Source organism: Atta colombica, unplaced genomic scaffold (genome assembly GCF_001594045.1).
Source record: "Atta colombica isolate Treedump-2 unplaced genomic scaffold, Acol1.0 scaffold11, whole genome shotgun sequence".
Taxonomy (NCBI): Eukaryota; Metazoa; Arthropoda; class Insecta; order Hymenoptera; family Formicidae; genus Atta; species Atta colombica.
Genome location: NW_017259195.1, coordinates 103351 through 118680, shown reverse-complemented (window position 1 = coordinate 118680; position 15330 = coordinate 103351). Strand labels below are relative to the sequence as shown.

Below are 15330 nucleotides of genomic sequence, written 5' to 3'. Positions count from 1 at the left end.
CTTTGTGATAATTAGAGGAATATTTCACTGCGGAGTTTTTGCTCCATCTTTTATTCTCCTTTGTTCTGCCCCCCCCCCCCGGGAGAGTTTTTTAGCTCTCCTACTATTTAGCGTATGGGATAAGTAAAGTGTCGAAGCTTAATCTCCAAGACACGTGCCCGTCAGATGGCAGGCATGTGGATTCCCCAGGATTCGAAGAAATCAGAGAGGATCTGATGAGATATTTGTTGCAAAAGACTTCTCGAGGTACAGAAATGGAGTTATCTGATAGTGAAATTTCAAGTGGACATGGTTGACGCCTTGAAATGCGGTCACCCGACGACGGATGATGATTCACCGCCAACAGTCACTCGATTAAGCTGTCTCGCGACTCAAGGAAAGTTAGATCAAAGTTGAGTGATCCAGGTGCCTCCGTGAAGGGGGTATTCAGGGTTATTGTGAATCCGAAAATTATGAATCACCCTACTATATAATGCACGAATAAGGATGTATCTAAAGGAGATAAAAATAGTTCTTACAACACAGATACAGTTAAAAGGCTCAAATATGATACTTTTAGCACAGCACCTTATGTTGCATTCCAGATCTGATAATATATCTAGCAAGAAAAAAATATCGCTGATTAAAATCTCCGGAACATTAAATAAATGCAACATTAAATTTAACCAGGTTGCCAAGTACTCTCGTGACATGGAAGATGACATTCTTATCTAAATTTGTGGTTAATAATGCCTTGTCAAATGAACTTGAAAAAGCGGGAATCGTTGCCTTCATACCGAGATTAACAGAAAAGTGGTGATTAAGGAGATTCCTGAAGATTTGAGTATGGACGAAGTAAAGAAAATCGAAGAAGAGAATTCTAACATAGTGATCTCTAATCTTTTTAGAGAAGGCGCAATAGATCTATTAGAGAATTTGAGGATTCAGAAGCAGTATGCTTGGAAATCAGAGGCGAGAGTTTACCAGACAAGAGTATCATTTGGAAGGTGTCATCTGTCTCTCCATATGTGCAGTTAGTTAGGATATGCTTTAAATGTAGCCGTACTGGTAAGTAAAAAGTCTGAGGCTTACTTAAACTGTGCTGGTAATCATCGCTCATCTCGAGAGGTTCCATGCAATTTAGAGAAGAAGTGTGTAACTGTAGTGGCCCTCACAATACTACGAACTGTAACTGCCCAGTACTTAAAAAGCATATGGAAATTAATAAGGATTATATAGCTTTTGATAACTTTCCCTTTTTGGAAGTTAGATTATTCGTGAAGAAGAACATCAAATTCATTAAGAGTGACTCCAGTTAAATCACTGAGAAACTTTCCACGTCTTTCGGATATGGATTTTACTGCCCACGAAACTTAGAGGAGCTACCTAAAGCTAGTTCCCCTTCGTATAAATCGGTGCTGAGCTCAAATACGGAAGCGTCAAGAAAGTCCTGTCAGGTATTATTGAATGGATTTTAATGAATAAGGATGCAGAAGTCTTGTGAGCGTATTAAGAAAACTATAGATTTGCATAAAGCGACACGTTTGATTAAAGAAAGTAACTACAATGGCGCAAGTAAATAATCGAATTAATTAATTTTAGTAATTTAAGGATTCTTTAGTGGAACGTTAAATTCGTCATCTCTAAATATACTGAACTATCTAAACACTGCGAAGATTTAAATTTAATTTTAATTTCAGAAACATGACTTTCTCCTAACAAAAGTTTTAAACTAAGAGGATTCGATGATGAGAGAGGACCTGACCGCGGAGGAAGTGTAATGATTACGATTAGAAATAACATTAGAAGAGCACAAATTTCCGAGACATGTGGAAACTTGCGCGGTCGAGATCCCTGTGGGGGGCAAACCTCTCCTTTTAATCTTGTGTCCGCCAAACGCCGGTTTTATTATGACTTGTAAATGGGAAAGATTTTTCTCACAATTTCAAGATAAAGTCCTTTTTGGTGAAGATTTTAACTTCAATAAACTTCATTTGGGGCTTTGTCAATACTTGCCGTACTGGTGATAGTCTGTAGTAGGCAATAGATGATAGCGATCATTGCTGAACGATGGCTCTCTCATTTTTTACTATGCATCTTATCATACCAATCCATAATTGATTTAACTGCGACCAATGTTTCGCTTGCATTAATATTGAATTAGTATGTTGGTCCTGATCCATGGAGCAGAGACCTGCCTATTATCATTGAGGCTCAAGGCAAGCCGGATAGCAGAATTGGGAATAGGAGAGTTTTACGTCTATACGCTAGGGACACAGACTGGGAACTTTTTCGTGACGTGATGGATGAGAAATTAAAACTTATTACAGACTAGAATCTACGGAAACCATGTATTCGACATTCACTGCCATAGTTGGCGAGGCGATTTCATCAGCTACTTCATCCAGACATACTGAGAGACGAGAATATAAGGGGAAGTCAAGTGCTTCCCTCGTGATGGATAAACATGACAGGTGGCTCCACCTTCGTAAGAAAGCTTTGGAGAAGTAGTTTAAGCAGACAGGTATGGGAGAAGACTTTATAAACTACAAAAAAAAATGTGGCGAGATGAGAACTAGAAGTAGAATTATTAGAACTCGTAGAATTAAACAAGATAAATTTAGAGATTTTTGTGAAGGCTTCAGATCTGTCCTTTGTTTGGAAGACAGTCAAAAGATTTTAATCCAGATACAATCGGAGACTCCTAACGAATATTTTTTGGACAAAACGTGAGGATTCTTGAATAGATCAATGAATTTAGAGTAGGATGGATTTGTAATAAGATGCCTTTGTTTGAAGGTAAGAACTACAATGAGTTTCTAGACTTATCTCTGACGGAAGAAGAATTATTGTTCGTAATTATAAATCTCAAGATCAAGTCTAGTTCGGGATTAGACGGTATCAATTATGTCATTATTAAGCTGTCTCCTATGAGTAGACATATATATTTCTTCACATTTCCAATTTCATTTTTGAGGATCTTTTTCGTCTGATTGGAGGAAGTATCTAATCACGTTTATACCCAAAGCAGATGGCTAAAAGTTTCGGTATCTCTCGATATCTCTCGTATCCTGTCTATACAAGGTAATGGAAAGAATTTTAATTAATAGATTAAATTGGTGACTGGAGAGTGAGAATAAGTTACCTGAATCACAGTTTGGTTTTCGTAGAGAGCTTTCATGAATAATTTAGCGATTCTCTATGCGGAAATTCTTAGAGGCTTTCAAATGGATACTCTAGTGGCAGCTGTTTTCCTTGATATCAAAGCAGCATATGATAATGTTTCAATTAATAGACTAGTTAACAGAGTGGTGAATCTGGATATTCCTCCCATGTTCTGCCGCTTTATTTACAATTTGGTACCTGCGCATCAAGTAGATATGGAGAAATAAAAGAAGTTTTTTGGTTTTTCAAAGGGCTGTCATAGGGCAGTTACTGAGCCTATGTCATACGTTACGAAGTCAATAAGTTCTTAGAAATTTTGTCAGAGAGCACTCGCAGTATCATGTCACATTACTTTTTGACAGCATCTCTCAGTTGATTATTGTCACATTTTGAGCGAAATTCATCGCGTGGTTTCATTTCTATAGACGATTAAAACAAACAACCTTTGTATTTTTTGCAAAATGGAAAAAAACGAGTTTCGTACAGTGATCAAACATCTACATATGAAAGGTTTAACGTTGAAAGAAATCAAAGCCGAATTGGATAATATTCATAGCACATCTGCATCAGCGTTTGCGACTGTATGCAATTGGGTGAATGAATTTAAGCGTGGTCGTACATCCACATGTGCACCTCGTTCGGGACGTCCAATTGAGATTGCTACGCCAGAAATCGTCGATAAAAAATCCACGATGTTGACGAGTGAAAGTGCGCGAGCTTGTTAAGGCCACAGGCATATCACATGGCACAGTGATTTTACACGAACAATTGGGTATGAAAAAAGCAAAATGAGTTCCGCGTTTGCTCGCTGTGGATCACGATAAGCGCGACCGTATGACGATTTCAAAATAATGTTTGGAGATATTTCAACGTAATCCAGATGAATTTCTGCGTCGCTTCATTACTGTGGACGAAATATGGATCTATTACTTCATACCCGAGATGAAGGAACAATCAAAACAATGGATTTCACTGGACCAGCTCCGAAGAAAGCGAAGATCATAAAATCGGCCTGAAAGATGATAACACACAGTTTTTTGCACGCGGTATAATTCATATCGATTACCTTCCATCAAAGCAAACGATCAATGGCGATTACTACACAGTCTTATTGGATCGTTCAACAACATTTTAAAGAAAAAACGTCCCCACTTGGCGAAGAAGAAAGTGCTCTTCCCGTCATCAAGAAAATGCATGGGTTTACACGTGCCCGGCACCGTATTTGGTCGATGGCCAAATTCAACGAATTCCTACAAATTGCTTCAGAATATTCGCCAGATTTAGCCCCTTGCGACTATTTTCTGTTTCCAAACCTAAAGAAATGGTTCGGAGGAAAGAGATTCACTACCAGAAAGCAGCTCATCGCCGAAACAGAGGCTTATTTTGAAGGGTTGGACAAATTATATTATTCAAACGGCTTGAAAAATCGTTGGATCAAGTGTATCGAGCTGAAAGGAGATTATGTTGAAAAATAAAAATGAATCGATAAAGAAAAATGTGTTTTTCTAAAAACTTATTGACTTGCCCTCGTATTTACGTCTCCGAATTGGAGAAGATCAACTCCTAAGAGTGCAAGATAATTCAGTACGCAGACGATGTGTGCATATTTTCTGCTATGGACTCGGTCGAGGAATCTTTGAATAGAATCGAAAGCTGAGTGCAGCTGACATTTCTGCTGCGTTAGATAACCTTGATCTTGTCAGCAGAGAAGACTAAGTTATATGTATTTAGCAAGAGTAATAAAGCTCTTAAAGCTCAGGCATGATAACATAGTTAAGTATAATGAAAGATCTTTTTCGATTTGGATTCAGAGAGAAGTAATTGCAAATTCTGATAAAATAAAGGAATGAATTTACAATCTAATTTAATGATCTACTCACGTTATATCAAAAGTCATTGTATTTGTCCATTACGAATTATAAAGTGCATCGGGCATCTTTGGTGAGGCTCCGATCCAAGGTTACTAAATTAATTTAACACGTCTTAATTAGATCTAGGCTAGAATATGGGGGTTTCATCTTTCGAATAAGCTTTTACTTTAGCTTAAAAGAATTCAGTACCGAGCTCTTAGATCGATCATGGGTTATAGACAGAGTACTCCGATTAATGTTATTCTGTATGAGGTGAAGGAGTCTCCCCTGCTTGTTAGATTCCGATACTTAGAGAGAAATTTCCTGTCTAGACTAGCAACAACTCTAGGAGTTACTTCTTTGAATCCTTGGAAAAGCTTAGAGAATTGGCAGAAACTCCCACGCAATGCGATTGCGTCGAGTTCCGATTATGTAGCTCAGAAGGACGTAGATGCTAAAAAGCATTACCTTCCTAACCATGATGATCCGTTGTGCTTTTCAAAGTCATTTGATGGTTTGTTTTTTCATCCAGAGATTAACCTTGAAGATGATAAATTTTTTGGTAGGCGTACATAAATGGTCACTTTTTTAGGATTATTCAACGAGGAGATTAGTTCATCCATATGTCTTTTGATGGATGTCATGTGTAGAAAACTTGCAATATGCTAGTTTTGCAGTGGTATCAATATCTCGGAAGGATATAGATGTGCGAGTTTTGTCTCTTCATATTCGAAGCAATGGTGATTCTCACGGCTCTGGAACTAAGATATAACTACGGGTAGTCCAAGTTAATTATTTTCTCGGACTCTAAATCGATCCTTAATGCAGTGAACGCACAGTTTGATCACTGGGGTAAATCTCATTCTCTTTATTAGGGATAGCATCCTTCGTTTGATGCAGGGGAATTGAAGTCAAGCTCATATGGATTCCTAACCATATAGGGATTTCATCGAACAAGCAGATAGACTGGCTAGGAGGCTATTATCTCTGACAGAAATATCCAACTGAGAATCAGTTTCTGAATTCTCAAATCTATGGAACCGACAGATATACAGTGAATTGTTTGGGTGGGCTAGCGATGAGTCGCTTATTCGCGGTGCAGGATAATGTAATAAATATTTGATGTTGACATGTTTGGAGTCCAAACATGTTTGGTTCAGGAAATTTAAAATAAAGAAAATGGGTGTTTTCCAACAACGTACATAGGTAACACAGTGTAACACTGTGTCTTACACAAAGTGTTCCAACTATGACACAGTGTTATATTGCTCGATACAGTAAAAAGCTAAGAACGAGCGTGTAAAATATGTCAATGTTATCAACTTTTCAAAAAATTATTTGATAGTCGTACTTATTTTGCAATAAAACCTTCAAAAATAGTCAATTCTGAAAAAATTATAATTTAAATCTAAATAAAAATCATAAATATTATTGACACGCTAAATATAATTATAAGAATAGAATGGAAGACTGCAATGCATTCTGATGTTACACTATGAAATTAAACTGCGTTCAACAAATACTTTACACAGTGGAACACAATGTAATGTCTTTGCGTCCTAGCTGGAAAACAGCCAAGAACAATCGCGATTATTAATAGAATTAGGTCGGGCCACACATCCTTAAGGAAAAGTTTTTTCCGCTTCGGCATATGGATTCTTCATTGTGTGTTAGATGCGTATGAAATTTCAAATCATGTCTTTTGCGAATGTAGTGCTTACGGAACAGAGACAGGTATTGCAAAATGCCTTGGTCAGGACGAGAGGTCTCCTCCCTTACCCTATCGAATATCTCATACAATTAATGAAGATACAATTTATATTTTAAATACGTTTATCTGCTCTATTGATAAGATCTTATTTAATGTTCTAATTTTCGTTCTTTTATTTATGTTAATTTGATTTAATTTAAATCAACGCAGCGACATGTAATTGTTATTTTATTTTATGTTACCTTAATTTAAGTTATTATAGTTTATGTTATTACATATTTAACTATTAAGAAAAGATATTTCTCATAATTGTCTGCTGTTTTAGATTAGTTTTTATGGATCTGTTCAATAGTTGTCAATCTAGCTTATTTATATGTTTTTGCGCGATATTATTTATATGTTTTTGCGCGATTCGATGAAGAGTAAAATTTTATTTTATGATCTTTAATTATAAGCTAAATAATCTAATATATGAGCGCATAATCTGATTATGAGGGGAATCTTACATTCTCCTCAGCAATGGAAATGTACCTTAAGCACGTACTAGTAATATTAGTCTTGTATGTAGTTCCTACCTGATAAGTTCGTTCTTAATGGCTGTATCCCTTCTTATATTGTTATAATAAAAAAAAAAGTCACGAAAAAAACATTATGTTCCTTGTTCGTCTTCCAAGAAACTTCGCAGGATGTATCTGCGAGTCTGTTGCAGAAAGAACATGAACTCGATAAGCAAGAGAGAGAATTATTACGATTCGAGATCGAACTTACGAGAGAATGAACAGTTGCGTTCGAATATGGAATCGACTTTTGCCTGCGTAATTCTAATACGAAGATGGCAAAACACAAGGTTAACTTAATCAATCTAAAAAAAATGTCGTTTGACGGAAAGAAGACTTCATCAGTGTTGAAAGGAACAATTATTGATGATGCTACGAGCACATATCAGTTGGACTAAATTTTTGCTAGGAGCGAAGTTAATTGGAAACACTGAGGAGTGGTTTCACTCGATGCCTACGTATATTTCTTTGTCTTTCTGAATTACTAAGACGCATAGACGGACAACGAGAAACTGACGCTAAGAAGACAGTTTGAAAACAAAATGTGGCAGTACGATGAGATATTTGCGGAATATTGTCACAAAAAATTATTCTAGCCAACAAGGTTCTCATAGACGAAGAGATAGTCAACTACGTGATTGACGGCATTCCGATCAAATCAATCATAAAAGCAAATTTTTTCTAACCTCACATAACATCGAATTATCAGACGGAATCCAATCTTATCGTCGTTTAGTCCAAATTTTTCTTCTTTCTTGGTCTTGTAGAAAATGACACATTTTATAACCTTTTTTGACAAAGTTTATGCAATAATCTGCTACATACTCGAGCGTTGTAGTTCTAATGTGTCAAAACACAAATAGGTTAAATTATAATGATTACATAAGAAAGTCATATTTTTATTTCATTAAAAGAATATATAATTCTACTGCAATCCGCTCGCCATTCACCATTTTTTTTTCTTATTGAACTCGCTAAATAAAATGATAATAATAAACGAACCACTCACTCCTGACAGTACACAAAACTCGCTGGTAACAGTGTAAATGGCTATGTAAATGGTACACTGATAGTACACATGGGTATGCGACTTCCGCTTTTGCCTCAATTTAGCGGATCATTACCCTATTATCCGTAATATTGATGCTCTACTTTTGTACAACTGTTCTCTTTCCGTATATGTGTGTATATATAATTATAATCATATATGGAATGTCCTAAACTTTTTGGCACGTCATGTTTGTAGACAAATAGAGCGGACTGAATCAAAAAGTACTACTCTACCATTTTGCAATTTCCGTAATCTTTTTTTAATTACTCAATGAGTAAAAATCGATATAAAGCAATTTTAAGTTATCTTTAAGAGTTTTTTAAGAAACATATTTAAGATATTTCACAAAGAATTCTAAAAGATATCTTAAAGTTATTTTATGCGTCAATTTTACTCGCATATTCAACAATTTTTAAGAAATTAATATTTTAACTATTGTGAAAATTATAAAATTTTTTGACTTATAATTAATTTAATCAGGGCTACTTGCTAGCGATATGTCAAAAAGTTTGAGATATCCTGTGTATTATAAATATAATTATTATTAACATTATAATAATAACATATATTTATAATAATAACAAAAATAGAGTTCCATAATATTTTATGCAATTACAGTCATAAATATCAAATGTAACTTTTCTCAGTATTAAATAGGAACAAGAATGTATTTCATATATAAATAATATTTTTGCGCAATGAATGTCTTATTTAGTAAATCGATTTAACTGCTATGTCTTCTTTTATTGATATATTTTCTTTGCACTATTTTCTTTGCTATCTATTTATTATATATAATAGAAGATTCGATAATCTTCCATTACCTCGCTACTTTGCCATCGGTATATGTGACGTCGATCCGTCTTTACGAGAAATCTGTCTTTCCGTTCCAGAGCGGCACGACCAATCCAACAGTTAAACTATTTTGCATCGACCTCGACATGGTGGTGCAAGGTAACGTGACTTTGGTGGAGATCGAACATCCGCCAGAACTGTCTACTTCCGAAAGAATTCTGTCAGCGGTGGACTTTCCCACGGACAGTCTCGTGTACGCAACTTGGATGAACCGGGTGCAGAATAGGGCGTATTTCCAACTTTGCGATGTCGACAGTCTGGTGCCAAATTGCACGACAGTAGGTATTTCTTCATTTTCACGCGAGAAAGACAATCTTCCAGTTCTGAACAGAACTAGGAGGAGAAGAAGAGGGAGAGAGAGAAGGAACTCGTTTGATAGTACTCTTTATGGAGATTCCACTTTCTCTCTTTCTTTGTATTCTTCATTCTCTTTCTTCGAGTTTCCGCGAATCTTAATTTAGACAAGTGTTCTTCCTTTAGTTAGGCAATAGTATTTTAATTAGTGCGCGCTTGCCTGCGGCTCAGCTAATTCGCACTTTCGCGCAAGTCTTTCACGACGTTTCTCTGGGGAAACTTGGACGTTACAAATTTCCAAGTATCGGTAAAGATTTCGTATTACAAAATTCTGTGATAAATGTCGTTAGAAGTGTGAAATTAACTTTATATTGCGAGAAATAATTCTTTTGCGAAATATTTTTTTTACTTTGAACATGCGAATTAGCTGTTGCGTTAAAATATGGAAAAAACTTCTTATAAAAAATTGTAATTATGAAGTATGACTAATCGTGTATTTTTTGTGTTGTTAAAGGAGAAAAGCAAATAGTTTCCTTTTTCATGGATCGCTTTATTAATACGCTTTATTTTAACTCGTATATTTTCGCGAAAAATACAATGTCGATTCAATCCTTAAACGTCACAATGTGGAAATAACACACTGCAGTATGATATTCAATTCAATTGCACTTATAATATTCATAAAAATATATTGTAAAATTTTTTCTCAATCAAAATGTTAAACTTAAGAGACATATACAAGAAATGTATGTATCTTTACCAATAAAAAAATTAAAAGCAATGGAAAAAAAGCGTTAGAAAAAAGAAAATTAGATATTCTATATGGAAAAAAATTAAGAAATAATTTTTCAAGAATATACAAATGTATGTGTGTGTGTGTGTTGTGTGTGTGTGTGTGATATCATCACATCGAACGCAATGGCAAGAAAATCTTTACATCTTTTATGCACGATGATATATCTTAAATAAATTGACAGAACGCAATTTGCTAACCAGGATTGTTTGATTGCTCTTAGGCACTTTCATATAGCGAGACAAATGGCTGGGTAGAGCAATTTGAAGCGCCTACATTCAGCGAGGATGGTATGTCGTTTCTTCTGATATTACCGCAGATACAGAAGAATGGTAGCAATTGGCGACACATTGTGCTTGTTACGAATGCAACCAGCGGCAGGCCGATCACTACTGCCCTCACCTCCGGCTATTTCGTCGTGACGGAGATAGTATCCTGGGATAAGGAGAACTCATATCTGTAAGTATGAACAATTTATTCTAGAAATCCATGCACCGCTAATAAGCAATATTCCTAAATATCTTAATATTTGGGAGCTTGATTTTTGCGACAATCTAATGAGCCGTTATTTCGCAGTCTTTGTCAAGTTTTAAAGTCTATATTAATATGAGTCTCTATTTTTCGACACGTTATTTTCATAACAATTAAATAGATAACAAATTTAAATTATATTTTATTGTACCTTGACGAGTTATGTTGATTTTAATTTTGCTGGTATTAATGTAAATTTTTAGATTAAAAATAAAGTATGTTTTTCTGAGTACGAGAAAATAATGTAGAAAATGAGAATTTTGAATTGAATAAAGATGCGTTAGTATAAAGTTAAGGAAATACATATCTGAATAAACGATATAATTATTCAAAGCTTGTATAAAAAAAGTTCTTTCAAGACGATCAGCTCAATTAGTTAAAACTTCTGTGCCGATAATCTACTATTAACGATTGACGATTACATTTTCACTTCTTCTTTCCGGAAAACTTTCCGGTGATTTCAGCCTTTTTTTGAAACAAATTAGGACTACGAAATTTTGATCGATTTGCTGCCGATGTACAACTTAACGGAACGAAGATAATTAAATCAGTCAATAATATATAATTAATATATATAGTTTATATATTATCTAAAATTCTAATTACGAAATAACTACGTATTTATATTACAAATAAAACTTGTCAAAAAATTAAATATATAGCATTAATTTCTTATATAAAGTATTAAAAAATTAAACTATAATGATTTATCAATTTAAAATTGATAAACTTAGTTAATCAAAAATTAATTCAATTACAGAAATCATAAATGATCTATGATATATTAAAAAATACATCACAATGATACTTATTATAAAATATTTTTACACAAGAATTATCTCAAGAATGTATTTTATTTTTGTTGTTATCTATTATTATGTTTTATTTACATTTCTATCTATGTTATTTTACATGTGAATCTTTGCAAAACAAATGTATATATATATTTATTCAATTTATCTTGAAAATGTGTGTATTTGTAATTCTGAATTTTTGCCAGTTTATCTAAAAAGAGGATAAGCTTTTTATTTTATATATTTCCGCTTCTCGAGTAAGCTATAATTGAGTGAACTGTCGCGTATGCGCATATACACTTTGTCCGGAGTACGAATTCTCGAATACAAGTTACTCGCTCTCTTCCCGGTATTCATCCCGGCCGATGACGTTCGAAAAGATAGCGAGTGAAATGATTCGGAAATAATTTGCAAAGTGAAAGCAGAACTCTGCGACGAAGTGCGGAAGTTGCGTGATGTCGTCGTGGCTTTAGGAGAGAGAGAGAGAGAGGGGGGGGGATAGAGAGCGAGTGGATGAGTAAGTCTTCTCGAAGGGTTGACCTCGCCTCACAAGAAATGGCTGACTTAATTGCGCGTTCATAAATTAAACGATATCTCCGTTGAGGGAACGAAACGAGATTATCCCCGTTATCGTCGCACGAATTCGCTTTTTCCGCGTCTGGAAATCCGCGTCAGTCGATTAACGCTCGATAGAAATGGTCGATGGAAATCGAATTACCGTTCGCATCTTGCGATTCAGGTACGTTGTTGCATTGGATGATTTCCTGCCGCGCGTTTCCTCAGGGCGCTGAAAAGACCATCGGAAGACGTTCCATTTTTCTCGAAAAAAAATTGCTTTGATCGGGCGTTAATGATGTCTGAAGTTTCGTTGCGTCTCATTGAGCCAAGAAGTGACTGAAACTCGCGATAGTAATTTGCGATTGAAGGGAACAGAATGTGAACGAGCTTCCCAGTTGCTTTAAAGTGTATAAACGATGTGAAAAGTTTTAATCCGATAATATTTTAGTCGAAACAGTTTAAGTTTTTCCTTCTTTCAACTATCATGCTAAAAATTATTTAAATTATAATTATATATAAATAATTTATATAGATATAATTATTTCTATATATAATTATAATTTTAATAATTTTTGATAAACTTAATTTTGCTTATTCATAAATTTTTTAAACGCAATGTTTACAATAAAAAATGTATATACTAAATAAAAAAAATTATATATTCTTTTAAAATTTATATGAAGTGATTTATATAAAATCAGTAAAAAATCAATTATATAAAGAAAATGCGATTAATCAAACAGAGGTAATGATTTGAATCTCTGAGAGACGTCCCAGAAAAAATTTTGTTGAAATGTTGAAACATCCATTGCAGAGTAGCCTCGATTAAATGATAAGAGATACGCTTGCTTCCAGTTTCCGCTATTAAGCGTCCACAGTCCACACACTCAATGAATTTAGCGAAGTCATTCCATTGCACATTGTCCGTACTCGCATATATAAGAAGTCGGATCTCAACGCGGACTGCATTCAGAATAACGTGCATGAATTAATCATTAAGACGGTGTAAACAGAGAACGGAATTCAGGAGTTATTCAGTGGAGTAGCGTTTGCGGACGACATAACGGCGTAATCAATGCGCGGAATCCGCAATACGATCGCACTCTCACATGTGTCGGAATGTATCAATATAGTATGCATGCAGCGTGTCATCGCATTAGTATCTTGAGGCGTGATCAATGCCATGTCCCGTAAATATTCCAATCAATTAAAACCGAGTTTCGATAGGAGCAAAATATTTGGGTCCATAGTTCGCAGAAGATTTTAGGAATTTAGCTAAATTGCGACTATTCATACACAAGGGCGTAAAACCGTCTATAGAATATTTTATGTTCTGAGAATGTTTTCAGAATGTCCTTTTGATAAAATATATAATGTGCAGATATGTCTAATCTTCGCGATTGAAATTTGCAAAAAAACAGAGATTTAGTTAAGTTGCGATCCGTACAACAAATCTTCAAGGTACGTCCTAAAAACATCCAGAGAATGTTTCACGTTTTTTAGGATAAAAGATCTGTCAAATAAAAGGTCCGTTTTTTATTCCTATATTAAATTGCATTAGAACTTTCTTTCTCGCTTTCACCAAATATCAATTATATATCTATGTCATTTTAAGTTCCACACTATCAGCCACAAAAAACAGACCTAATGTGCTGTGTGGGTAGGGTCTGTACGATTGCGGACTCTCAAGTTGATCGGCCAAATGTAAATTTTTATTAACTAGACGCAAACTGCAGTTAATTCAATGAATTCAGTTTCAACTAAAAATCTCATTTGCGCAGTTAATTTCTGTATTGCATAACTACGGTTGATCGACCGAACTGACGTCTCTCCGCAGCATCCGGGAGGAATGTGCAAGAGATCTTTGTGCGGTTCGTTACCGACGGGTTAAGTAATTATAGCAACATGCGTTAATCGCTAGAGACGCCAACGAGATTTGAATTGTAAGATATTAAGCGCGTTTATCGCGCTGGGATCACCGTCGCGTACTGCATTCCCGAATGAGGGATGCGCTCGAATTAACTTGCAGCATCTACCATCCTGCGTGAACAGATCGCATGGACAGGCCGCAACCGGGCCGCAACAAGGCCGGAAAATGTTTGTGAGCTGCTTCTGAAAAAACTCCTACGCTGGTTAAATAGTGGGGCCAAATGGAACTGTCACTGCATTCTGGAGATAAATACCAGAGAGCGGTTACGCCCATTCTATTGTATTAATTGCCCTTATTATTCTACTTATCACGTTGCATACTCGTTAACCCTGAATTCTGACGATGTATCTCGCAGAATATCTGTATCTCGTCTCTTTCGCGAATCTTCTTTTTCAATTTTTGCAAACACTGCATAAATCAGTTTTTAACAAATAAATAAAGAAGGGCCAAATATAATTGAGACTTATAGATTATTTTGTGGTGCCTGATAATAGTTATGTATAAATGTTTAAATACATCTTTCAGTTATATAAACTTCGCGATTCTTACTATCGGACTTGAAATGCAATTATAAACTAAAGCTGAAATAATAACATCATAGATTACATCAATCATTAATTTAACTCTCAATTATTGTAATGAGCCCATTTGAACCCGACACAAAAATTTTTGTACAATCTGTATGATTGATACTATGAGACTTTAAATCAGGCCTGTTCAATTTTAGTTTCGAAGCCAAAAAAACAAAGCCATCGACGCAAAAAAATTCAATGTGAATAAGATTTCGGGGACTGTATAATATTGATAAGAGTATTGGTCAGATGTGTATCAGCAGTTCCCAAAATCGTACTCATATTGATTTCTTTTGCATCGATGGCTTTGCGTTTTACTTCCGAAGCTAAAATTGAACAAACCTGCTTTAAATTATAAATAAAAAAACTTTGAATTTTCCTCTATCGTAAGGCGGAGGTTTATTTGTATTCTGTAATTCAAACATGATTTTTAAAAATAGTTTTCATAATTCTAATTGAGATTTAATAATAATGCTAACAAACATCAATTTTTAATAATAAAAACATAACAAAACAGACGAAAAATCTGAAACTTCTATTATATTGATGTACATTTGCTTCCGCCGTTTTTTTTCCGAAATTCGAGGCTTTATTGTAAGAAACTGGTTATACATTTATGATTCAAAGTATTGTCCATCGCTGGCCACTACTTTCTCCCATCTTTCGGGTAGCGTACGAATCCCGCGTCGA

General features: G+C 35.0%; 1 protein-coding gene across 1 annotated transcript in view; it reads left to right on the top strand.

Moving 5' to 3' along the window:
* Positions 1–15330, top strand: part of LOC108693744 (dipeptidyl aminopeptidase-like protein 6) — a gene marked incomplete at its 3' end in the record, with an annotated part of 639532 nt that overhangs the window by 558335 nt on the left and 65867 nt on the right. Inside the window, exons 9-10 of the mRNA XM_018202862.1 lie at positions 9207–9446; positions 10479–10714. Of these exons, the coding sequence (XP_018058351.1) occupies positions 9207–9446; positions 10479–10714 (476 nt within the window). The remainder of the gene's footprint in view (positions 1–9206; positions 9447–10478; positions 10715–15330) is intronic.